This window comes from Sebastes umbrosus, chromosome 13 (genome assembly GCF_015220745.1).
Source record: "Sebastes umbrosus isolate fSebUmb1 chromosome 13, fSebUmb1.pri, whole genome shotgun sequence".
Lineage (NCBI taxonomy): Eukaryota > Metazoa > Chordata > Actinopteri > Perciformes > Sebastidae > Sebastes > Sebastes umbrosus.
Window position 1 is genome coordinate 5,199,877 of NC_051281.1, and position 26,480 is coordinate 5,226,356.

At 41.3% G+C, this 26,480-nt stretch overlaps 1 protein-coding gene across 1 annotated transcript in view; it reads right to left on the reverse strand.

Moving 5' to 3' along the window:
• Positions 1 to 24,591, reverse strand: part of vwa8 (von Willebrand factor A domain containing 8) — a 75,132-nt gene extending 50,541 nt beyond the window's left edge. Inside the window, exons 1-19 of the mRNA XM_037789610.1 lie at positions 24,310 to 24,591; positions 21,030 to 21,107; positions 20,783 to 20,913; positions 20,210 to 20,320; positions 12,442 to 12,609; positions 12,029 to 12,193; positions 11,727 to 11,776; positions 11,497 to 11,605; positions 11,255 to 11,359; positions 10,974 to 11,102; positions 9,756 to 9,890; positions 9,583 to 9,660; positions 7,146 to 7,306; positions 6,863 to 6,976; positions 4,811 to 5,003; positions 2,357 to 2,434; positions 2,142 to 2,257; positions 1,914 to 2,014; positions 1,368 to 1,474 (exon numbers count right to left, since the gene is read on the reverse strand). Coding sequence (XP_037645538.1) covers positions 1,368 to 1,474; positions 1,914 to 2,014; positions 2,142 to 2,257; positions 2,357 to 2,434; positions 4,811 to 5,003; positions 6,863 to 6,976; positions 7,146 to 7,306; positions 9,583 to 9,660; positions 9,756 to 9,890; positions 10,974 to 11,102; positions 11,255 to 11,359; positions 11,497 to 11,605; positions 11,727 to 11,776; positions 12,029 to 12,193; positions 12,442 to 12,609; positions 20,210 to 20,320; positions 20,783 to 20,913; positions 21,030 to 21,107; positions 24,310 to 24,445 — 2,265 coding nt within the window. The 5' untranslated portion in view covers positions 24,446 to 24,591. The remainder of the gene's footprint in view (positions 1 to 1,367; positions 1,475 to 1,913; positions 2,015 to 2,141; positions 2,258 to 2,356; positions 2,435 to 4,810; positions 5,004 to 6,862; positions 6,977 to 7,145; positions 7,307 to 9,582; positions 9,661 to 9,755; positions 9,891 to 10,973; positions 11,103 to 11,254; positions 11,360 to 11,496; positions 11,606 to 11,726; positions 11,777 to 12,028; positions 12,194 to 12,441; positions 12,610 to 20,209; positions 20,321 to 20,782; positions 20,914 to 21,029; positions 21,108 to 24,309) is intronic.
• Between the last annotated feature and the right edge of the window lie 1,889 nt (positions 24,592 to 26,480).

Here is a 26,480-nt window from a genome sequence, read left to right on the forward strand (position 1 = left end):
TATGGGAAATAGTGTCCAGCACATAACAAACTCTGTCAACACCGGCACTATGCAGCATAATGTTGTCAGACACTTATAATAACAATCTGAGCCTGTCAGTGGCAAAAAACAAGCACTTTTAGTGGACGTACATTGACGGTGAGGAGTTGCAGCCCATTTAAGCGTTCTCCCTCAATACTGGACCAATTTAAAAAATTGTTGTTCCCATTAGTCACTTAAACACAAAAACATGGGTAAATAGCTTGAAAAATACAGAAGTTACCCTTTAAAGTTGCATTTAAAAACGTAAAGATGTAGGAGAAATCTGTCTCTCTGTACTGGCCGTTGTTGAGAACTTCTGATTTCAGCTTCTTCCGTTCTGTGTTTCTCTAAAAGCACACTGACTCATCGCTGCCAGCTTAGAGGCAAGCGCATTTCAGCGCTGAACATGTACAGTGACAAAAGTAGGACTGGGAGGAATGTGGAGTTCTGCCCGTTTTCACACCTACGGTATGCAAACTTGGACAATCACTGCATGAAGCGGGGGTGACTGGCGCATTTTTGGTGTCTGAAAGTTACAAAAAACTGGCAAATCCTAACATACCCGACTTCTCACTGCTTCCATCCTGTCTGACCAACCAAACTCTCTAATAGAGCATGACGTCTGTTTCTATCCGTTTATAGATTTAAGGTATGTGCTGTTCTGATTTTGCATGACCTTTGCTCTTTGTCGTAACGATCACAGCTACAACCATTCAATGAAATCAACAATGCGTGTTTCTCTGCTGCACACACGGAGAAATACAGAGCAGAATTAAAGTCAGATTGCTTCCTTATCCAATAAAATCCACCAATAACAGCAATCAGAGGTCAGTTCCAGTGTACTGGGGCAGATTTTACTGCCGGGCTGGGACTAAGATTAGCATCTCTGAGACTCCAGTGTTTCTGAAAAGAGCCCGAGAGGCAACAATGAAGAGCACGGCCCTGGAAAATATCAGCTAATACCAGAACTAAAAGTACAATCCTTCATAATGAAATAATGTCACACACTGCAATAAGAACAGAGTAACATTTACAACAACAAGGAAGAAAGAGGAATGAGACTGAAGATCAGAGTTGGTGTATGACCCCAGTGGAATGAACGATGAATAAACAGAGCGATCTTTCTCAGTTTGAGAGAAAATAAACAAAAACAGCGGATTATTCATTATTGTTTCTAAGCCGGCTTTTTGCCCTTATGTTAGAAAATGTGGGTCATGTCCTGGAAATAAATGTATTTTACAAGCACACAAGGATTTGGTGAAATGTTGTGTTGCAGTTTAAAGCTTCGGTTTGGACTGATATGCGTCTCGCTAAGTATATTCTGTTGTGAGTGAGTGTGTAATTACCTGGGGATTATCATAGAAGAGCACGTCTGGAACCTTCATTTTCTCGCTGGCGTTGTACACGGGGGCCGACACACTGCCAATAGTCAGCACGCCATCCTTTACCGTACCTAGAGAGATACAGGGGATGCAGTCACTCTATGTGTGTGTATGACAATAGGGGGATTAAACAAAGTCTTCTGATGTTCGTTACTAAACAAACAACTCCACTAGAACTTCTTCAATCTCATTTACCGATGGAGGGAACTGTTCCTTATTCCCCCAACCAACATTTTGACTTGCAGTCTGCCAGACTTTGGCTTCTTTAAACCTCTAGACTTGTGAGACCCCTGTTTAACCTTTTAAAAATCTAGTGTACTCTTGCTAGTTTCTCAAGATCACCGACCCTGTCTTTAATTTAAAAAAAAAAAAAATGCATCACAGGACGCAACATCTAACACCGTCAACCATCTGCTAATCAAACTGCAAAACTCTATTTACTTTATGAAACGTATTTAGAGACATTGAACAGTTGAATAAATCTGATCTAGATAGCTGACTGGGACTTACAGCTGAAGTCACGAGTGTGTTCAGCAGGATCTGGCGTGTCCTGTATGGAGCAGTTGGCGAGGTTTTTATCAAGAGAAGCACGGGCCAGGCTGGGCAGGAACCTAAAACACACAGGCTCACAATCATATTGCATTCAAATAAAAAAAAAAACTTTTATCAAACACGAATGAACAAAGTGCATCACAACCTAGATGTAGTGTGTGTGTATCTGTGTGTTTCTGTGTGTACCTGGAAAGACAAGCCTTATTGACAGCTTGAGCGATGCTCTCCTCGGGGTACTGAGAGAGACGGCGACAGATCCTCAACAGCTGTCTGGTGGAGAGAGACGAGGCCAGAGACTGGGCCTGGAGACACACACAATACACAAATAAATCACTTACATCACACACACATAAACAAACTAATAGGCGCGCACACACACACACACACACACATGCACTTACTGTGGGGTCGTTTGTCTTGCGGAGACTGTGTGTGAGGTGCAGTAGCTGCTCGGCTGCTTCCTTTGGAACATTACGAGTCTAAAAAGGAAGAGAAAAAGAAAGAGAGAAGGACTGATGAAGAGGATGGTATTTAGGAGAAAAAGGGATTTAAGCAACAGAATAGCTTTTTTCCAGTTGACACATACACTGCCAGTTTATTAGGTACACCTAGCTAAAACTAATACAGTCTAATCCAACAGTCTTGCTATAAATGATACCCTCATGAAGGTCATAATGTTCAGCTGTTGATTAAACTGTTTTAGAGGTGTTGATTCAATTGTGTGTTTATTTTGGAGAATGTAGTTTGTGCTGCTGTTGAACTGTATTACATTACACAAAGATGAGAGGTTATGTACAGATGTGGGACCAAGTCATTGTTTTCCAAGTCACAATTAAGTTTCAAGTCTTTGCACTCAAGTCCTAAACTTTGAGTTTCAAATCAAGTCAGTTTATTTATACAGCACATATAAAAACAACAGGAGTCTACCAAAGTGCTTTCCAGCAGAGAGAGATGGATTAGGATCTGCCTCAATACAGGCATACATTATTAAAAACATAAAAGGCAATAAAACATGGCACAATACAATATAGCAATAAAGAAAGGTACAAAAACAAACAAATAAGAAGTAAGGAGAAATAGAATAATTCCATCATAAGTAACACAATGACAGAATGTGTGACTATTTTGGTCATTGGTTTCATACACTTTCTATAATAACACATCTAAAAGCAAAGGAGAAAATCTTATCAAATGGGGGTCCGTGGTGTAATTTGTGTCAGGTTAGGGATCTCGGTGTTTGAGTGGTTAAGATGCTAATCATAACGAGGTTCACCCCCCCACCTCTCTCTCTGTGTACTCTGTCCTCTTCAGGCTGTGCTGTTGATTTAGCCTTTCATTTGATAGTATGACAGTATAGAGACAGAGTGACCACACAGAAATAAACATTATGTTTGAGTCAAATACTATCACCGCATCTAACCCAACGACTAACTGAATGGTAAGTTTGTTTGTGCTGACATGGGAACCAAACCGTGCAACAAAACATCCCAGCGAATGGCCAAACAAGGTCTGTATTTCACTTTGTGTTCAAGGCCAACGAGTTGTTTAGCATTACACCTTACAGTGGCGCTGCCAAGTCTCCATTTATTTGGACGAACTCCTGTTGCTGAGCTCCACAAAAGGCCAATAATGAAGTGTCACACCCTGCACTGAATCTTGTTTACCAACTCACTTTGTTTCGTATGGAGTCCTGGCTAAAAGAAGCAATATCACCATAACTGTATTAACGCCTGCACTGTTAAACTCTACACAGAAGTCTCTCCCTTCCCTTTAACTAGCTAATGACACATCAAAAGGCAGCGTCCAGAATAGAGTCGTCTTTCATATTTGGAAGCTTTCATGTCTCTGACAAAACAATTTGCGACTGTTCAAAAAGCTTTGAGGCAAGAAATAGAAGATAATACAAATTAATGAAACAGCAGGGAAGCTAAAACGGTTATTGAAGACATTTCTAGGAGCTGCTGGTGAGACCGCCGACACTATTAACACTGCTTCATTAACAAACTCGCCCTTTTGAGTAGGGCTGTGGATTGGCAAGAATCTGGCGATGCAATATGTATCAGGATGTAATGTCATGTAATTTTAAGAAAACTGTCATAGTATAAAGAGCACACCACCATATGCAGAAAATCGGAGTATGAATTTCCAGAACAGTGTGATCTGCATTTATCACAGTCCCTGTAACATCCAGCATCATAGCACTATGTAGAGAGGGCACATACATTGAGAAGGCGCATCTCTTTGCAAATGAAAATCATTATTGACTGAGTTAATCTTTGCATGTTAAGTATTCATTAAAATTCGATACAGTGTTTTTGAGACTCGATACAGCATCACAAAATATAATATTGCAATACTCAATATTTTTTTATATTTTCTTACACCCCTACTTTTTGAGTTTCCTGAACCTTTAAAACTTAAGAATTACCGCCTCGCAGTTGTATGCCTCCGCCAACCAGTCAAGTTGCAGTTTGTCGGTCCAAAATGCCATCAATTCATAATTTTATTCAATTAGGCATTTGTGTGAAATTGTCAAAATTAGCATATGAATTCTTGAGTTATGAGTTATTTATCAAAAACATGTTTTGCGAGGTCACAGTGACCTTTGAACACCAAAATCTGTGTGGACATTTGTGCCAAATTCCTGAGATATCGCGTTCACGAGAATAGAGCGGCCGGACAGACGACCTGAAAAAATAATGCCTCAGGCCACAGCAGTCGCTGGCGTGGAGGCATAAAAATAACATACCGTCTTTAACAATTTGATACTCTACATACTAAAATGTAACCTTGTTCAAATTCCTTGATTTAAATAGACGTGCCAAACCACAGCTAAATGTGTGTGTGTGTCTCACCAGTCCCTGTATGAGGTCCATCTCCTCTGCTCTGGCCATGGGGGTGACGGTGTGGTAGAGGAACATAGTGAGCAGCTCTGGGCCCAACCACTGCTGCTGACCTCTGCTGTTGCTGCTGCTTGTACTGGCACCCACAACGGGGGGCTCCGCCAGAGCCAACACCCTGAACGATGGATGGATGGGGAAGATTGACCTGAAAATACACACACACACACACCAGACAACAGTTACACACTGGCAGTGGATGACACACACAGTTGAACATCTGTTCAGCCGTGTTCAAGTGGATGTGGAGTGCAGGTGCACATGGTGTTTATCACGGATACATACTGTATGTGTGTGTGCACCCAATCTATGTCAGGGACTATGTGATCCTCTGATACAAGAGGACAGCTACATCCATGTCTATCACCCCACAGAGACGCCCACACTGTAACGGGATATATATACTCCAATGTGGGCGGAGGCGGGCGCTAACCGTCGTCACCGTCACTGGATGAGTGTGTGGGAAGACATTTCGTATATGAAGATATCAGAGGCTGTTATTATCGGGCTTAACCAAGTGCATACTTTACTCCACTCTCCATCCATGCGTTACAAAATAAAAGGTACTTTTGAGTTTGTCTCGTCCACACACTCACTTTCTCTCTGTCTTGCTCTCTCTATTCAGTCTTGTAATGTGGTCAGTTACATAATTAGACATCAGTAACAAACTAAATTGCGGTCTAATCCAAATCTGATTGGTAAACGGTAACAATTTGCCGCTCTGAAGTCAGACGCCCCGGCATGTGGTTTCTATCTGTTGCTATTGGAGACAACATGAACTATCAGGGGAACAGGGACACGATCCGTTTTAATCTTCCGCCTCGAGCAAAACTGGGCTGCATGTGTCTTTGTTTTGGTTGCGGTATTGGGCTGAAAGGTTTACAACAGGAAAAAACTGCTGCTGGCGGGAGTGATCAGAATCTGAGCAGGAGCGGGACGATGCATCTGCGGCAGCGGGTGGACATGTTCAGAAATCCTGCAGGAGTCCTGTGCAGACCTCCAACCCACAAAACACACACAGATACACACAGCCAGTGAGGAGAAGAGGAAGCAGCAACACATGTGCTCATACACACACATTCACATGCATATACTGTATGTACACACTGTTGCCTAGCAACTTGCTGGTTCTTTCTCATCCATCTCTGACTTTGTCATATCTGTGTTTGTTACACCAGGATCCTTAGATGTTGAACTGGATATTACTGAAACCTGTACTGTAATGCACAGTAAAATCCTGGTGGACACACACACATACACAGAAACACACAAACGTTTTGTCTGAGCCACAGGAGTGGAGGAAGAGGAAGTGGGTTTATTTCAGCACAGACGCCCCACCACAAACATCCTTCCTGCCAGCTTAGGTGGGTTTTTAAGAGTGCATGTACACACACACACACACACACACACACACACACACACACACAAACACACACATACACACACTTTAGGAGTCGACACAGGGAACAGTTAAGGTCAAGACCAAACAACGGTCATTCACGAACAATATATTAATGCCGAGCAGTAAAACAATGTAAAACGCTGTGTCATAGTTTTATAAACCACTGTGCGGTGCTCTGGTATCTAATAAGACTTCAAACACATGAATCTATTACTAAGACTGGCCTCTTAGAACATATTTTCAACACTCCCCCCACCACTGCAGACCCAAGCATTCTGTTAACTTTGGGCTATTTTCAGTCTGAACACCTGGTGAGACTCCCTCCCTGACAGGAGGCTCAGAAGAAGTTGGATGATGTGAATACTAATCCAGAAGGGAGGCGTAAGATTCAACACAAGCATACATCACTCTCCTCTTCATTGATGGGACTATAAGCGGTATATCTATTGTGTACTCCGCCCTCTACACGGGTCAGACTCGAGTCAGACTCAAGTCACAAATTTGATGATTTTGGATTCGACTTGACAAAATAAAAACGTACAACTCGACTTGGACTTTTAACGCCAGTGACTCGTGACTACATTTGGACTTGAGCCTGTGTGTACCTCTCTTGCAGCTGCTGGTCACTGAACTGCAGTTCTTCCTTCAGCGTCTGGTATCTGTCCCACCTCAGCAGCCTGGTGCCATCGTACAGATCCAACTCCCGGTCATGGAGTAACCTGGGACACCAAGCACAGTGGAATGAGATGGGAAGTGTGTGTGTTATTGTTATTTACAGCACTATCTCCCTTCACTTCTGAAAAGCAGCCATATAACATATATATAACACAATACAGAAGATATTACAAGCAATACAGGAAACTGTATATTTGTAGCAAACTGAAGTACCTGGACAGCACAGCCAGGGTTCCCAGGTTGACCCGGTGTATACCGTCCAGAAGCAGCAGCTTGCCCTCAATGGCAGCGGTGACCAGCGGAGACGGCCTCCACGCCGTGTCTCCGTTAGGGAGAGTGTACCTCTGCTGGAGGAGGTCCCTGGCTGTCATGTCCTGGAAGGAAATGGACACCAAGTGACAAAGTTAAAAGAGGTGAAGGGATTGAGAGCAACGTAGGGGAGGTGGTTCAGTGTGCTAGTGTTACTATCTGTTCTTCTGCCCACATGATCTGGCCCCGCTGCTACATCTGATATCGCCGCTTTACAGATAACAGCTAATGGCACATTTGTGTTCGGAGGGGAAATGTCTGTGGAGCAGGACTGTCACATTCACTATCACGCTGCCGTGTCATGAGAGAGACGGAGGCTAGAGGAAGGAAGACAAGCGGAGTTGCACAATTTGTTCCAGGCAGTGATTACTGATCTGCTAACTGATCCACAGCAAGAAGACATTTTGCATTAAAGGGGACATATCATAGAATAGCGCTTGTGCTCATACATCTGAGTATCTGGAGCGACTACCAACCCACAGACTGTGAAATAAGACAAACCCGTCAGTTTTTTGTGGGCTGCCTAGATCTTCCTATGTCACCTGCAGGCTTGAGAACTACCTTTGCAAAGGTGCAACATATTTTTCTCACAAGCCAATCAGAGCAGACTGAGCTTTTTATAGAGACAGGCGCTAAAACGGAGCGTTTCAGACAGAGGGTGAATACATGTATATTCAGATAATGTGTGTTTTTTAACATTAAAGCATGTAAACATGTTCTAGTAAAAACCCAAAATACAAGTATGAACCTGGAAATGAGCTTAATATGTGACCTCTAAGTCAAAAACCAGCTCTATATTTTTCCATTTGGAGACTAAGACTGGGAGGAAGCCATGGATGCTCATGTGACCTCCTCTGACATTCAGAATTAAGCATCATTAATGGGGTGACTGCTGACAGAGTGTCTGGTCTCCTCAGCCACAGGGACAAATCACTCTCTCTGTTTTTGGTAACCTACCAACATCATGAGTGTCTGCAGGAAACCTGAACACATTATTATTCTTCATTTTTTTAATGCAAAACAGGGAAAGGGCTTTTATTATTTTTATGTTTTTTTTTCCTATTGAGGGACACACGCCGACAAATAATATATTTATATTCCACGCTAGCCTTACATGTCGCTTTGTTTTCCTAAAATGGGATTGTCAGCGCTGACAAGATGAATAACCCGGCGAAGGATTCCACAACTCCCGCAGCACAAGTCACCCCCCGACCTCAGCCAGCTAAAAATAGCTGCAGCATAATGCATTAATACATAAGTCTTCAGCGCACACATGTTTCCTGCACAATCATCACCCGGATGACTACATTCCCCAGAATCACTCACACTCTGATACACACATACACACACTAGGAGGATTTTCCAAAGCTTTAAATGCATAGACATATACAGTATATTGTAGCAGTCCTCCTTTGCTCTCTATCTACCAGTCAGTGTCAGTTTGTGGCCTGACGGGTGGCCTGAGGTCCAGGTAATGAAAGCCAGATGTTTGTTTTTTAGCCAAACCACTGTCCTAATGCTACATAAACTTACTCCATCCCACTACACTGTACCTTCCCTGGCTTTACATGTGTGAGATGTACAGTCACACAAACTAGAGTTACAATTTCGCATCTTAAACCATGACCTCCATCACTTTGCAGACTGGGAGCAATTAACCGGCTCATCAACTGATTATATAGCAAGGGTGGAAAGAATCCTTTGCATTACTTCTGCTACATATGCTTGTGGTTTAAAAAGCCACAAGTGTGAGAAAATCCTGGTGAAAGAGGAGAGCATTTTCTTCTGATGAACCCATTTCTATTTTAGAAGGTCTTCTTTGATAAAAAAAAAATTACCCCTTCCACGCTGTGCACAATGTGCTTGCCCCACATCACAGGTCAAAAACTGCGTCCGAGTCTCTGCCAGTGATATGGTAGACATGATAAACTGTAGTATAAAATATTCAATGAAATAAGGAATGCTTACTTTGACAAGTTCAACTCTGTAATTTCAGATTTCTTAATGACCTCTCAAAATGAAAAATACTCCTAGGAGAAGGAGACAAGTTGTATGTATTTATTGAAACGTAATTGGGGAAATGGTTCCTGAGTGAATTATTCTGTTCCTACATACGGTCCATACTATTACTGTTAACTGGAGATTCATTTCAATATGGCTACTGTACCCTTTCATCCTTCCCTAAAGATAAACATAGGATATACTGTATATCATTAACAATATTGTTATTGTGTTCTTTTGTATTTTGATGCTTTGGCAACATTTGTCTTGAACTTGAGCCCCTTTAAATCTGAATATTAAATGCAGATAGCTTCAGACTTGAAATACAGTTTTTATTTACCTGGTAGAGCATGACCGGCTCGATGCTGTAACCCAACATCTCAGCGAACTCTTTCGCAATCACTGACTTGCCACAGCCCTAGAAAGAACAAAAGGATTGTTATTAAGACCAGAGATCCCGTACACCATGTGTACTGTACTGGTGGTGTATACTGTACTGTATGTGTTAGCTACCTTGGCTCCTATCAGACATAAGTCCTTAACCATGTGTGACTGCATCATCTCAGCCATCAGCTGGGAGTGGCTCGGCGTACTGATGAAGGTCGGGCTGCTGTTGGGTGGACGCAGCTCCTTGATGCCGGCTGGAACCTAAAGATTGATGGTGATAACAAATAGCCGCGAAAGAGCAAACGACAACTTCATCACGGGGAAATATTCCTTCAAATAATAATTCACAGACTTATCAGCATCACTGACACACGGCAGGGAACAAACTCTACTGTATGTTCCAACAACATGGCGTTATCATACAATCGGTGAGATATACAGCACTGCATATTAAAAGCCAAACGAATTACAGCTGCACATAAAAGAAAACTTCAAAGAGTTAATGATCCTGATATAATTTGTTTGGCTGAAAGATCAACACCACAATTCATAGAAGTCTGGAATAGCTCTGTTCTCCCAAACCCCACACACAGTGACTCATTCACAAACACCGTTTTATCATCCAAGAAGAAGAACTAAAGTCTGATAAAGATGTTCCCTTAAGACACTTTACAGAGTATCAGTCAGAGATTAATGGTCACGCTACTGATACTGATACACTGCATCTGTGTGTGGCCTGTCATGGGATAATGGACATCTCTGTGAAATGTATGACTCACTGAGTGTTTTGTCAGAAACCTATTAGTGCAGAGTTTGATGAAGGCCTAGTGGTCACACTCACAGGGACAGACAAATTACTACGAGGAACTTTCATTTGATGGTGATTTTTGGCGGTCGGTCCCTGTGTCTCCGAGCACCAGATTCCCTATAAAAAAACTCTCATTTTACTGCAGCAGGTTCTGACAGTCTGCCCTTTTTTTCACGAGCGAGTCCCTGTTTTGTTTGCCTCTCTCACATGAATGAGGAAGCACTTGCTCCAGTACTGCCCACGGGTGACGCAACACATTCCTGCCAATGGTTTCACACTATTCCACTCATCTACAGGTGACTTTAATGCGCCAAGAAACGCAGCAATTCACCAGCAAAGGTAGTGACGAAGGAGACTGCAGCATGCAACATGGATGTAAACAGTGCAGGATTTAAAATATGTACAAGAAAAATGCCATAGGTCATCTTTAACAGTGGCAGCAGGAGCAGCACTTTCTGTCTTTAAAGCCCCAATCCACGTTCAGAATAAAGCACCCCAACATCATTTTACACTGTATATAGCCAGTCTACTGGTACCTGAAAGGTGATGTCCTTGTCCGCGACAGATAATGTGACATCTGCATGGCCTTCAAGATCCCCTGACCTGGACACACTCGAAATGGCGCTGGGAGCTGGCTGACGACGACCATCCAAAAGCTCAAATCTCTATGAAAGAGTGCCACAGAACACATATAGGCATGAATACCTTTAAATAATGTATCTTAGCTTATGTTAAGACCATAACAAGCATGCACATTAGATGACACCACATACAGATAGGTTGATAGTTTAGACTGTTGGTTCACATCTTGACTTACACCGAGAACGCCCTCCACAGCGGTGCGCCCATCCTTGCCCAGGATGCTTTCGTAGGGGTAAAGTCTCTGGACCAGCTGCTGGGAGGACAGCATGGGGAAAGCATTCTGCAATAACACAAAAAAGACACTAGCATCCACGGACTAAAAGAAGTCTGTTTTTTTCTTTTCATGGCTGGGCTTTCATTTTTCCTCCTCCCCCTCTAAGGGACAGTAAGAAAGATTTAGGGGGGCTGGATTCTCACCAGCACATGGAGGGCAGGAAGCAGGTTGTCCACAGGGAAGTCAGGAAGGCCAAGGCTGGATGATTCCTGGGAGCACAGCGTGGTGGCTAGTGACAGCAGCTGGGACACCCTGACACACAGGATACAACAGAATAATGCACATGAAGAACTACTGAGACTGTTGCGAAAGAATCCTAACAAGTCAAACAAACCATTTTAAAGCTTCAGTAAGTGTTTTACTTTGAATTTACCTTTCTGCAACAACGTTTGGTCCGACTGTGTACAACAACTCCAACTGGTCCTGGAAAGAAAACAATATCACGATGAGGATAGCTGCAGGGCTAAACTGTACACTTAGATCAACTGTACCCGGAGCATGTGTGCCACAAGTTCAAGCTCAAAGATTTAGTGTTGAAAACTGTTTGCTGTGAGGGCAGAAACACAGAGTGGCGGTCTAGTGGAGAACATTTTGAAGTCCTTTTCTCTCATTATTGAGATATTTTGGTGGTGGGAAATGTTTGGTGTTAGATAATCTGTTAATTCCCGGACTGACCTTAAACGGGAGGTAATAGACATCTCTGGCCTGGAAGCGGGAGCGTAGAGGAGGATCCAGCGGGTTGCCCTTGTACTTGGGGACAGGAAGACCAAGAGCGATGACCCGAAAGTCCTCACTTACACGGACAATCTTCCAGCCGTCCAGCTCCTCTTTGGTGTGCTCCTGCAATGCATCAAGGTACAAAACACTCCAATCCTCTATAATTCAGCAAATTCAAAGATACATTTTCATCTTAAATGCAATATTCATGCTAAAGGCTGCAGGTACACAGCTTCATGTAACAAGTACAGACTCTGAATGTCACACAAGAGGAGCACTGTAGGAGTAGTGTGAAAATGCACTGCTCAAGTGTTAAGATTCAAGCTCTTCGATTGAGAACGTAACAGATCAACGGTGTGTGTCGCTCTGACCTGCAGCAGCTTGTCGTAGCGCTCAGCTGACATGAGGAAGCGTCCGTCCTCCAGCTGCATCTCCCTGTTCTCCAGCAGGTTGTTGAGGACAGGCAGAACGTTTCTCTCTGCCTTCTCCAACCCCTCCAGGACCAGGACTCGACCTTGTGTCGCTGCCCTTACAGCACACTGGGGACAAACACATGAGAAGTCGAGACTAGTCATTGAAGGGAACCTATTATGCTTATTTTCAAGCATTTGGTCAGTTGGCCCACTCTGTTGTGATTGGTCAACCAAACCAACCTCTTCGGGCTCCGCTCCAGCTCCACTCTAACTAGCTTTGTTTGAGGGCGTGCCAAACTAGCTGCTAGACAGGTATTATGCAAATGTGATACCCGGTGACATCACCACGTTACAGAAGAAAAAGCAGGACTTCAAGCAAGGCGTTTCAGACCGTTCAGGAGCAGTGTTTCTGTGGGGAAGATTAACTCCCTTTGGTGTGGACTTTGAGCTTTGTAACTTTGCAGACCTTTTACATCCACAAAAAAACTATATAATACATTAAAGGAAATGGAAAAAGCACAAAAGCATAATAGGTCCTCTTTAAACTCAAGCAATACTCCAGAAATAATTAGAGATGCGGGGGAAGATGCTGGTATCAGGAAATAGCTAATTATAAGGCTAAACCCTTGCCACTGCAACCAGTTTAACCTCAGGCCAAAGCTGCCGCTCCATTGTCCAGCACGACCTCTGACCCTGTGTAAATGTTAAATGCTAAAAGCACTCAATCTGAGCGTGCATCAGCTCTTACTGCTCTAATGACAAAATGAGCTTGCCATAAAGCCCTTCCTGAGGATGTCCTCAGCTTATTGTGTGCAGAACATCCTCCAAACCAAACTTCAAAACAGTCTCGGCTGTTTTAGGAAGGCCTATTTTCTACCACCAACTGTGGGATGAAAAACTTGGTTCTACTTGGGTTAGTTTCAACAGCATGTGTGTGTGTGTGGAAGTGTACAATGTTTGTGTAGACGCACATTTCTGCAGAAATCAAAAAGCGCGTCTGACGTCAAGAGGCAGGAAACTTTAGCTGTCTGGGTGCACCGCAGAGCAAGTGGCCATATAATTAGGTTAACATGTAAATACGTGGCAGGTTGTGTGGGAAGCAGAGCCATAAAACTATAGTGAGGACCAGATGCTCTATATTTAACTCTTTATCCATTTTCGGCACCAACGCTATAATCAGATAATTGTTAAAAATGTAAGTGACGCAGGATGGCGAGAGAGACGGGGGAAGCACAGACGGGCCTTGTTCTCTGCCTGACACTCACTGTGCAGAAAATATCCCACCAGATCCCCAGAAGCTTTAAGCAAACATTTAGCAACGACTGTTAGAGAGGGTTGAGTAAATAGGATAACGAAAGGATTAGAGGAGTATGGATATGAAGAGTGACGGGTCTACAGTGATATAAAAGACCATTTTCCATACCACCCCCTCAACTGTCTGTTTTGTACTGTATGTAACGTTTAATTGTCATTCAATAATGTCATCAAAATGCTTCTGTACCTCATTTATGAAGGCACAGATTTAATATTAACTTGTGTGCATACACAAATCAACAACTGTTGTTGGACTGGGATGTTTTTTTCCAAACTCTTTGCAGGTAAGATCCAAATTTCAAGTAATCAGGAGGACCACTTATAAACTGATACACACAAATCCATATTAGTGTATGCTTTAAGGCAGTGGCTCCCAACCTAAGAGGTTGTCGAAATTAGATTTGCTCATGTATAACTAAAATCATGCTCACACACTTACTGGATAATTTATACAAAAGTCTGTATATAAAACCTTTTAAAAAGATATATTTTTTGCTACTTAGTAGCAAAATCTAATGAAATATGTTGCTTCAATCCATATTTGTTGGCGTTTAGCCTTTTAAAAACAACGTTTTCATTGCGGTCAAAAACCTATTTGCTCTTCCTCTTGACGCCCACAAAGGGAGGCCTGCACCTGTATTAACGGGATGGTTTAGCAGCAATCTAACCACACCATAAATTACATTTATTTAACCACAATAACCAAACATCTATTTTGGCTCCAACGATCGTAAATTAATTAAGTCATCATATTATGTATCTGCATTCGCCTGGGGAATCCGTCAAGACGTCATCACTTTATTTATGTTCAACAAAACTATTTTGGCACACTTAAATGCTTTTCATCACAGATACAAGCTCTCACATATCTGTCCGTCATGCCTGATATCTACAGCGGGATGTTCTCCAGCGCTGGCAGATCTCTGTCGAAGAACACTTCACAGTACATGAAATCACATTAGTTTTAGGTCTGCTACAGTCCTACATCTCTGTTCCATTTGCGTGGCCTAAATACCTGGTTATTGGTGCTAATTTTACATCAAACTGTTCCTGTTTTTACCTCCACACGTGTGCGGTTTTGTGTTAATTCAGCATTAACCGTGCCAGTGACACTGTTTCTTTCTCTGGGCCCACTCCGCTCCAGTTATTGCACTTGAAGTAAAAACTATTATCAAAGAACTCTGTTTTGTTTTTACAGTTTTGCTTGGCATTCCCTGATATTGATGCTCAGTTGCCACAGGTTTGTACACAGACAACACTGAGGGCTTCAGGATTGTTTGTTTACTCGCCACATGTGACCGACATATTACCTAGAAAAGTGCATCCAATTCATTTTGAATAGGAACTTGCTGCAGAGCTTAACTATTAGTTGGCTATACACTGGTTTCAGTTCAAACTCAGTGGAGGTGGCGAGCTGTTTATTACTGTAATAGAGTCTTATTTGCAGTGTGGGTTTGAGGTAAGCTGCCTTACATAAGAGCCTGCTAACTGGAGAGAGGTGACTGGAGATGTCAAATATATACAACAAGCATGTGATTACATCCATGTGACTTCATCCTTTATGCAAACTTGGGGGGGTGGAGTGATGCTTGGACTGACGGAGGGAAGGAAAAAAAAGAAAGAAAGAGACCGAGAATGAAGTGGACGGATAGGAGGGGAGGAGGAGGGACAGAGTAAGCAGAGGGACTGACACGTTAAGTCTGAATTTAGGACTCCAAATCAGCACAGGGCCCTGAGGAGTACTTGGATGTTCTAGTTAACACACACCTCCTACGACACCAAACCATTCTCAAAGAGGAACGCTCGCAAATTTGCACCCACACGTCTTCAATCCCTCGCACAAAACAAGTGTCAGATACTGTAACGTGTACATATACTCACGCAAATATCAACTTCATCTCCGAGTTTCATCCAATACACCAACTCATAAAGCTGCACATGCCAACTCACACTGACACACACCCTGCCCACGTTTCATTAGATTCCACCAGATTTGAGGAAGACCAGAAATAAGCAATCCCTTCACACCTAGTACAGCCAATAATGCTGTATCGAATCATGGGCTGTTGCCATGGAAACAAGGGACACCTGTTTTCATTTTGACGAGAAGGTGGGAGGCGGATGATCCTCAGGGAGTTGAAGGGGTCGGCTAGCTTTCCTTGTTGCAGGAAAAATCAACAGGCCTTGGTCAATACGTTACTGTGTCGTCAGTGGATAAGGACGAGTGGAGGGGCAGGAAACAATTCAATCAATCGGAGCATTTGGAACCATCATAGACCGTATATAAAGATGGACAACATGACAGCTCCCCGAAAGTGAAGCCAAAGCATCTCAATTGCCCCCTGGTGGCTGGCTGCAGTGTAGGTCATAAAACCCGCCCCCTCCATGTTAGCAGATGGGACATGGATCAAACTAAAAAGTCAAAGTACACGTCGAATACATTTTTCCCAAAGATGGTTTCTTCCCCCCGATCACTACTGCGCAGACTCTGGCTCAAAATTATGTAAAAATCTCAATATGGCAGCTCCCGTATCCGGGATATTTTGGCTTCAATTTAGTCGGAGGAAGTGACGACGCGTCGTCCATCTATATATACAGTCTATGGTCCACGTATGTCCACTCTTGGGCCTTGTTTTCCTGACGTGCTAAAGCAGAAGGTGATGCAACTTCATAGCGCTACCTCACTTGGGTGTCATGGGAGTGGTGGAGCAGTGGCACGCCTGCAGAGCAGCTGTGAAAAGGGGCCAGATTTATGTTTAAAAAGGTCTGTAGCAACCAATCAAATCAGATCACCGGTGCTGGAATTTTCCCTCCGGATTAAATAAGTGTCATTGCCCAAGATGTACAGAGAAACATGGCACACGTTCTGTACTGTATATGGCAACCGATGATGGATGTGTGTTATTATATGCTGCTGTAACAGAAGCTATCACAAAGGTTTTATTGCATGAAAAACACAGCTGCAGCTAATGACATTAAGAAGGTCTATCCCTCCCTCTCTCTTCTAATTTCCTGTCATCTCTCAACTGTTTCCAATACAGGCAACTCTAATTTATGTAGTGTAAACTGTTGAGCAAGCATTGACAATATTGTTGCAAATGTTTGTTTAGTGGCACACCTCATCAAACTTCCCCCTATTATTACTTACACCCGAGCATCGTCTGCTCAACGTGAAGAAAAGCAGAACTAAAGTTATACAGCTTCTACTTGTTGATCGAAGAGCGTCACTGCTTTTTTTAAAGTGGGAATTCTTCCATTGTTTAATAAACTTCAGAAATAAAGAAAAAATAAAGTTATTTTTTTCATGTGTGAAGACATTTCATTCTCATAACATGCAAAGGATTGGTGGGTAGTATGGAACTGGGACACGGCTCATGATTCAATCACACGTGCAGATAGATCGGTAGTAAAAATAAAACATGTTTCTGTTTATTTGTGGGCTGCCACTGTCATTTTTAACACCATGATGCTAACCATGCAAGAAGTAATAATTTGTAGGCAGTGTGTCTAATTAAGCTATGCCCTAAAAAATAACACCACATCCCACAAAACAGATTGCAGATATAACACACATGCTGTACATGTCCTACTGCTTCAGATTAACCAGTCAATTAGTTCATTACTCAGTCTTATTTATGAATTGCACTGTAATGTACTGTAGACAGAATTAAAAGGAGGTTTCTGCCTTTCAGCCTCATGAACTTTTTGTTAATTTTCTTTTGTTCAGAAAACACTCTTTTGACAGACAAAGGATGTAAAAATACATATAGTGGTAATAACAGCAACTAAATGCAACATAAAAAAGGCTTTATGTTTTTTCTGGAGGGGTCTTTGTGGGTGTAGTACATCTTTACACACAAGCAAAGGTTTTAATAAAATTGCAGTGTCATTGCTGTCCACTTATGGAAAGCTGCCATTCATTTTAGTAAAATGAATATCACTACGAGCCACACAACTATCAAATTAGAGAAATGAGCTAGAGCCAAACAAAACTGCCACATCAGCAGGGTGACGGCCCAAATGCTTAATCTGCACTGGCACATAAATACTAGGCCCCTTTAATCATAAAACCAATCAGATGAGTAACGGCTGAGGTGCAGTGCAGGGTGTCCACAACTATATGCAGTACAGACGTATTTTTAAGTCAGCAGAGTGTCCTTCCTTCTCAAGCACCAGTGATGCATCCACTGAGAAATCTTTATATATACATATGATACATTAGGGCAGTGTATCGTCAAGATTCTGGAGATAGGATATGTTTCATGATACTGGGGTTAAGAATCAATATATTGCGATATATTGCAATTTTTTTAATTTAATTTTAGGAAAACTGTCAAATATACACACCACCATATGTATAAAATCTGACTTTTAAAGAACAGACTTTTCTATGCAATCAGAACAGTGGGATCTGCATTTATCACAGTCTCTGTAACATCCAACATCATAGCACTACTTTTTGTGCAATCCATTGTTAAGGTGGTGTACATGTTTAGAGGAATAAACTTCATAAATCTCTTAATTTTGACCTGATTGCTTTTTTATTAACAGCATTTACTTGTACTTTTAATTTGAATACTATATCAGAAAATTACTTTTGATACGTAAGTACAGTAAATACCAGACATTTAAAAACTTTTACTCAAGTAATATTCTAATTGGTGACTTTAACTTCTACTAAAGTCATGTTCTGGTTAGATATCTGTACTTTTACTCAAGTGTGGCTTTCAGGTACTTCATCCACCACTGATTATTATAAATGTATAATATTTTGTATGCAGCTCATCACCTTTGTGCCTTTTATTTTATTATATTTTGTAATGACTTCAATGCAACATGCACAATTTATAAAAACCATGAAAATGAGCCTTGAATGCACAAGTGACCTGTATGTGAAATATAACTGATAAAAAGATATTTGAGGATCGTATCACAAAACATAATATTGTAATACTCAAGTTCATTGATATTTTCTTACACCACTATGAAACATACAATATCTCTTCAGTTACCAGAGGAGAGGAGAGGAGAGGAGTGGCACTCTACAATAACTGAACTCCCCTCCAGCTTCAGTTTAATTCTAAGAAATGAACTAGTTAGCTGTGAGTTTTCCTGTTCCAGGTTGGTGAGTAAAGTCTAAAGGATAAATGTGCTCAGAATAAATAAAAGAAACGTCACGCTGTTCCCCTGGAGTTTGAACTGTTATGCAGCAGCTGGTTTATTTTTACACCGATGAAGCCATGTGCTAATTAGCTGTGGATAATGACATGAATGAGTAAATGTTAATTATATCAGCTCATCATCATTTGTCACTTCTGGCTCCTGAAAGCCTGATGACAGAGTCTAATGATCACGCTTATGCGGATTTTGTTCTTTTTTTTTTGTTTGTTTGTTTGTTTTTTTGTCCATAATTGTTTTTCTGTACCCCTGAGAAATGAATGGAGATGAACGGAGAACAGAAAGTTCTCCTCAGAGAAACCAGCCTGGATAATGAGGATCTGCTGGTCTCCATGGTTACTTGACTTACAAAGTCAACAGAGTGTGGGGGTGCACGTTTGCATAAAGCTCGATCGATCAGAGAGTGGCATGGAAAGGAACAGGATGGAGTGTTGAGGGAGGGCACCAGCGTAGTGATGTGTTACAGTAACTGAACGCCTTCTGTTTGTGTGCTTCACAGAGAAGTAGAGGATAAGAAATGCTCAATTATTGCTCCACCCTTACTGAAAATTATAGTCCAACAGTGTTTCAGTAGTGGGAAAAAATGCTCTGATTATTGACACAATGCTTTCGGTATTGATCATATCAGTTCTTCACAGTGTTACACAGACATTTAGCCAGAGCCTGATTATTGTGATTCTAAATTTGTATTAATTCTATTTAAACACAAAAACATTATGAAAAATGAAAGAATGTCTGGAATCGCCTGTGTGAACCCAAAGTCAAGTCTAAAATTAGAAAAATATTTTTAGTAAAACCATCGCAGCTTGTTGTATTAAGCTGGAAATGAGCCACGGATCTAATGCGTGTAAATGTGTGGCCTTAAAGGAACAGTATTTAACACTTCAGGGGATCTATTAGCAGGAATGGAATATAATAATCATAATTATGTTTTCATTAGTATATAATCATCTGAAACTAAGAATCGTTGTGTTTTCGTTAGCTTAGAAGGAGTCCTACATATCTACATAGGGAGCGGATCCTCTTCACAGAGTCCACCATGTTGCTCCGCCATGTTTCTACAGTAGCCCAGAACGGACAAACCACACACTGGCTCTAGAGAGAGACTTTAGTAAATTTAATTTGCTGGTGCGGCAAATAACTTGATTCATCTGGAAAAGCAGATTTTACACCAACATGGGTTCATTTCGAACCCTGCTTGTTAGACGGTGTGTGAAGCAGCGAGTGGGTTTACCTGGTCTATGTAGAAGGCCGTCCCTGAGCGGATCTCTCTCCTCTGTTTCAGGTCCGTCTCTGTGGTGTCTCTGGACAGAGCGACGTACTCTACTTCCCGTTTGGTCAACTCCTGGTCAACAACAACAACAATGGGAAAACTTCAGAAATCCATAGATAAGTTTCCGGCTTTTGTTGTAAAATAAAAAATATGAGAGGATTCTGCAAACAGATATTATGAAATAAAACAATAATCACATATTTCAAAGCTCCAAACAATCACTCTAAAATCTAAATTTCCAGAAGAAACCGCAAAGAAAATGTCTATGATGATTGGAATATACAATATAAATTACATGTTAGGTGGAAGTTTGCTTCAATTCCAAAATGGTTAATTTCTTCACAATGAATATTTCAAGAATTTCACATACAGTACATTTTGAGCGGAATCTGTTGCTAGAAATCTTTATACAACTATGATACTGTTGTTGTTTTTTAGGATATTGGATTTGTCATAGTTTTAGAAATACTTCAGTACATAAGAGTTAACACATGCCTTCACTTGCTTGTGTGTGTGTGTTATGTGTGTACTCACAAGGTACATCATAGCTATGGAGCGTCTCAGCGGTCCTGGAGGACCGATGAGAAACACATCCTGGCCCAAAAGGTCTTTCTGCATGATCCATCGTAGGTGCTGAGCCACTGTCTGGGGTAAGGAGTCTGAAACTAGCAAAACAAAAAGAAATAAAGTTACTTTTGTTTTATCTGTTGCCATTATCTTCCTCTCATTTCATGCAGAGGAATATATTGTACAGACATCTCTATAAGAGGAAATGACTTACTGTGTTTGACAGGAACCAGCTCTGGATTCCGGGGAGTTTTGAGTTTGTAAGCGATATCTCCAATCTTCACCGTGTCACCTGCAAACATCAGGGTAACCATGCTGTTGTTACATGAGAAGGTCTTTCACAGACAAGTCTAGAGATACTCAGGACGGTAGAGTATCAGTTTCTATTCATATTTAACTTCCATTTAGTGTTAGCCATGGCTGACACCTTTGACACAGTAACAGTAGGAAAACACAGGTGGTTAATATATTGCTAACTCATGAATAGCCCTGGTTTGTGCCTCTCATGTAACAATCATTTTTAGATCATTTTTTTGCATTGATGGACACACAGAGCTAAGCATATTTTCTTTTTTAACTGAAACTCCCTTGAGGTTGTTTGATCAAACTTACTGCCGTTTTGAATACAATTTTAATTCCTAAAGGAGTCGTCCAAGACAGTTGGTATGCAACTTTATTCGGTGTGCTGTGCAATTGGCCTTTTTCTCTGAAGATATTTTGCTAAAGTAGGACAAGCACAGAGTAAATAATAAAATTACTGATTGCTGAATTCCATTGAGCTGCTTCCTTCAGGCCTTTTGCACAGCAGACATACTTGTCATAGTAGGACAGGCACAGGTGTGGGCTCCGTTTTATTTAAGTGTTCCAGTGAAAGTGAGCCAGCATGCACAATACTCTGACCCTGAAATCAAAACTGAACTGGAATTCAGCCAACATTTATTTGATTATTTACACTTGTTCTTTTCCTGAATGTCTTCGGTGAAAAAAGCCTGCATGGTAGCTCATTGTCACACTGTCATGCCTAACTGGGGACCGTTGATCGTTAATGTTATACTTAACACCTGTTGTGCTTTTCCAAGTCAAAATGTCTGTTGTGAAAAAGGCCTGGAGATAAACTGTTTGTTTGCCAAGATGCAACCGTTTCTTAACCAAACAATAATGGCAGTCTAAGCTTGCTCTTTTTGAACAACCCAAAACAACAGGTTATTTTCACAGCAGCTATTTTGACATGTCATTGCAGGGTAAACACAGGTGTAATTAATAACATTGATTATAGCCCTGGTATTGTGCATGTTGGCTCACTAGAATGGCTGTGACGCACTAAACAGAATGGGTCCAAAATTATTTTTTTACCCTGCTATGACATGTTAAAATGGCTACTGTGAAAAGAACCTGTTGTCTTGGGTTGTATACTGTTGTATATAAAAGGTATGTAACAATATAAAGTCCTTCTATGACACTGTGGTCGCATCAGCCATTTTTAATGGAGTGGTCTGCTGAGGCAGCAGCATCTTGGCTACGGACAGGAAGAGACTAGACAGAGTGATCAGGAAGGCCAGCTCTGTCCTGGGATGCCCCCTTGACACAGTGGAGGTGGTTTGGAGAGAGGAGGATGATGGCTAAGCTGTCATCCATGATGGAGAATGACTCCCACCCCATGCAGGACACCATCTCAGCACTGGAGAGCTCCTTCAGCGACAGGCTGCTCCACCCGAAGTGTGTGAAGGAGCGCTATTGCAGGTCCTTCCTTCCTGCAGCTGTCAGACTACACAACCAGCACTGCTCCCAGTAGACCACTTACACACCAAAAAACTGACAATAACCTGATAATAACCTGATAATAACCTGATAATAACCTGACAATAACCTGACAATAACCTGACAATAACCTGATAATAACCTGACAATAACCTGACAATAACCTGATAATAACCTGACAATAACCTGACAATAACCTGACAATAACCTGATAATAAACTGACAATAACCTGACAATAACCTGACAATAAACTGACAATAACCTGACAATAACCTGACAATAAACTGACAATAACCTGACAATAACCTGATAATAACCTGACAATAACCTGACAATAACCTGATAATAACCTGACAATAACCTGACAATAACCTGACAATAACCTGACAATAACCTGATAATAAACTGACAATAACCTGACAATAACCTGACAATAAACTGACAATAACCTGACAATAACCTGACAATAAACTGACAATAAACTGACAATAACCTGATAATAACCTGACAATAACCTGATAATAACCTGACAATAACCTGACAATAACCTGATAATAACCTGACAATAACCTGATAATAACCTGATAATAAAATGACAATAACCTGACAATAACCTGATAATAACCTGATAATAACCTGACAATAACCTGATAATAACCTGATAATAACCTGACAATAACCTGACAATAACCTGATAATAAACTGACAATAACCTGATAATAACCTGATAATAACCTGACAATAACCTGACAATAACCTGACAATAACCTGATAATAAACTGACAATAACCTGACAATAACCTGATAATAACCTGATAATAAAATGACAATAACCTGACAATAACCTGATAATAACCTGATAATAAAATGACAATAACCTGACAATAACCTGATAATAACCTGACAATAACCTGACAATAACCTGACAATAACCTGACAATAAACTGATAATAACCTGTCAATAACCTGACAATAACCTGACAATAATCTGACAATAACCTGATAATAACCTGATAATAACCTGGCAATAACCTGACAATAACCTGACAATAACCTGACAATAACCTGACAATAACCTGACAATAACCTGATAATAACCTGATAATAACCTGGCAATAACCTGACAATAACCTGATATTTTTAAGGGGAATTTCATTCATTTATTTCATTCTCACTGTGCAATATCATTTTCCACTTGTGCAATTTTGTTAATAGTCTGTTTATTGTCAATACTGTATATACTGCTCCTATTTTTATACTTCCTTCTATTGAAATGGTTGTTACACTTTGTTTAGCTCTTTTTTTTACTGTGTTAGCTGATGCATCTTGTTTTTTGCACTATCCCCTTTGCTGCTGTACACTGCGGGACTAATAAAGGAATATGTTATCTTATGTATTTGATTGAAGATGAATAGCAATGAAAATAAAAAAAAATAATAATTTGGTGATACATGTGATGTCAATTCTGGCTGCCATATTTTGTTTGACATATTTTTGTCAGAAAAAAAGAGTCTTTAAGCAACCTGTAAATGTCATAAAACACAGGTGAGTGTTATTACACGACCACTAACTTAACTATAACCTTTCACCTACTAGCTGGTTGAATGTCCATGTAGCACTTGTCATCTCGTTTGACTGCTCTGTGAGCTAGAAACAACACAGTTTCATTCCTTGTTGTCAGAAGTAGAGTAGCTGTGTCTGTATTGGTCCACCTTTGTCCCAGCTGTCAGTTTACCTGCAGATGTGTTGATGAGTTTGACCTCATGAGTTCTCCACATCCAGCCGTCTCTCCTCAGAACAGCCCCCACAATAGTCCTCATCCTCCGGGCAGCTACAGCCGCCGAGCCGCTGAATATTACCTGGGAGTGCATCACTTTAAACAACACTGTTTACTCCCTAAACATACTATAAACACACGCTTCTCCTGTCACGCTGCGTCCTCACCGGCCTCATTCACATTTCATAACATCCGTCAGCTCATCATGTGGGAGTCGGAAGATAATAAAAGAGGGACAAACTGGTCCGGCGCTAAAGTCTTCCGTAGTGGGTGTTTCACAGTTTTTGTGTTCCGATAGTTCCGACATAAGTGTTTACAACATCGACTATATATTAGTTATATTCAAGATTCAAGATTTTTATAAATGTAAATATGTTTTATTGATTTTCAAAGATTTTATCCCACAAAAATAACAGATACAAAACATGTATAAGTCAAAATAGATATCATTCATCAGATCTGTTTACAAAGTTGAGTCCAAATTCCTTTCTCTATCCCCCTCCCTACCCATTCATCCATCCATCCATCCATCCATCCATCCACCCATCCATCCATCCACCCACCATCCACCCATCCACCCATTCATCCATTCATCCTCCCATCCACCTACCCATCCACCCATCCACCCATCCACCCATCCATCCACCCACCCACCCATCCATCCATCCATCCATCCATCCATCCATCCATCCACCCATCCATCCACCCACCCATCCATCCACCCATCCATCCATTCATCCTCCCATCCATCCATTCATCCTCCCATCCACCCACCCATCCATCCATTCATCCTCCCATCCACCCATCCATCCATCCATCCATCCACCCACCCACCCATCCACCCACTCATCCATCCATCCACCCATCCATCCATTCATCCTCCCATCCACCCATCCACCCATCCATCCACCCACCCATCCATCCACCCATCCATCCATCCACCCATCCATCCATCCACCCATCCATCCATCCACCCATCCATCCATCCATCCATCCATCCATCCATCCATCCATCCATCCACCCATCCATCCATCCATCCATCCATCCATCCATCCATCCATCCATCCATCCATCCACCCATCCATCCATCCATCCATCCATCCATCCATCCATCCATCCACCCACCCACCCACCCATCCATCCACCCATCCATCCATCCACCCATCCATCCATCCACCCATCCATCCATCCATCCATCCATCCATCCATCCATCCATCCATCCATCCATCCACCCACCCATCCATCCACCCATCCATCCATCCATCCATCCATCCATCCATCCACCCACCCACCCATCCACCCACTCATCCATCCATCCACCCATCCATCCATTCATCCTCCCATCCACCCATCCACCCATCCACCCATCCATCCACCCACCCATCCACCCATCCTCCCATCCACCCATCCATCCATCCATCCATCCATCCATCCATTCATCCTTCCATCCACCCATCCATCCATCCATCCATCCATAGGGTCACAGGTTACAGAATACATTTAGTTGCATGAAGGAAAGATATACAATAAACAAAAGACAGGGGGGGGGATAATTAGGAAAATAACTTATAAAGAGAGAAAAATTAAATAAATAAATTAAATTAAATAAATAAATAAATAAATGTATAGCCTATTCATTTGTTGGCCTTTGAGTTCAAGGAAAGTGTTGAGTTAAGAGAGTTAATAAGATAAATCAAATGACATGGGGGAGGAATTGAGAAAATTGGGGGAAATCTGATCTCATAAAGTGGATTAGCAAATATAGGCATAAAAGTATTTTAATCAAGTAGTCAATTCATGTATAGAGCACATTTAAGAACTTTGTTTTTCTTTATATAAAAAGACAAAAAAACAGCCCACAGTCACATAAACACTCAAAAATAATGCCAAAATAAATAAATGAATGAATAACTAAATAAATAAATAAATAAATGAAGAAAGAAAGAGAGAGAGAAAGAAAGAAAGAGGTACAGAAATAAAGAAAGAAATGAATAAAGAAATAAAGAAATAAAGAAAGAAATAGCCTATTAGTTCAAAGGAAGTGTTGAGTAAAGAGAGTTAATAAGATAAATCAAATGACATGGGGGGAAATTGAAGAAATCTGATCTCATAAAGTGTATTAAGCAA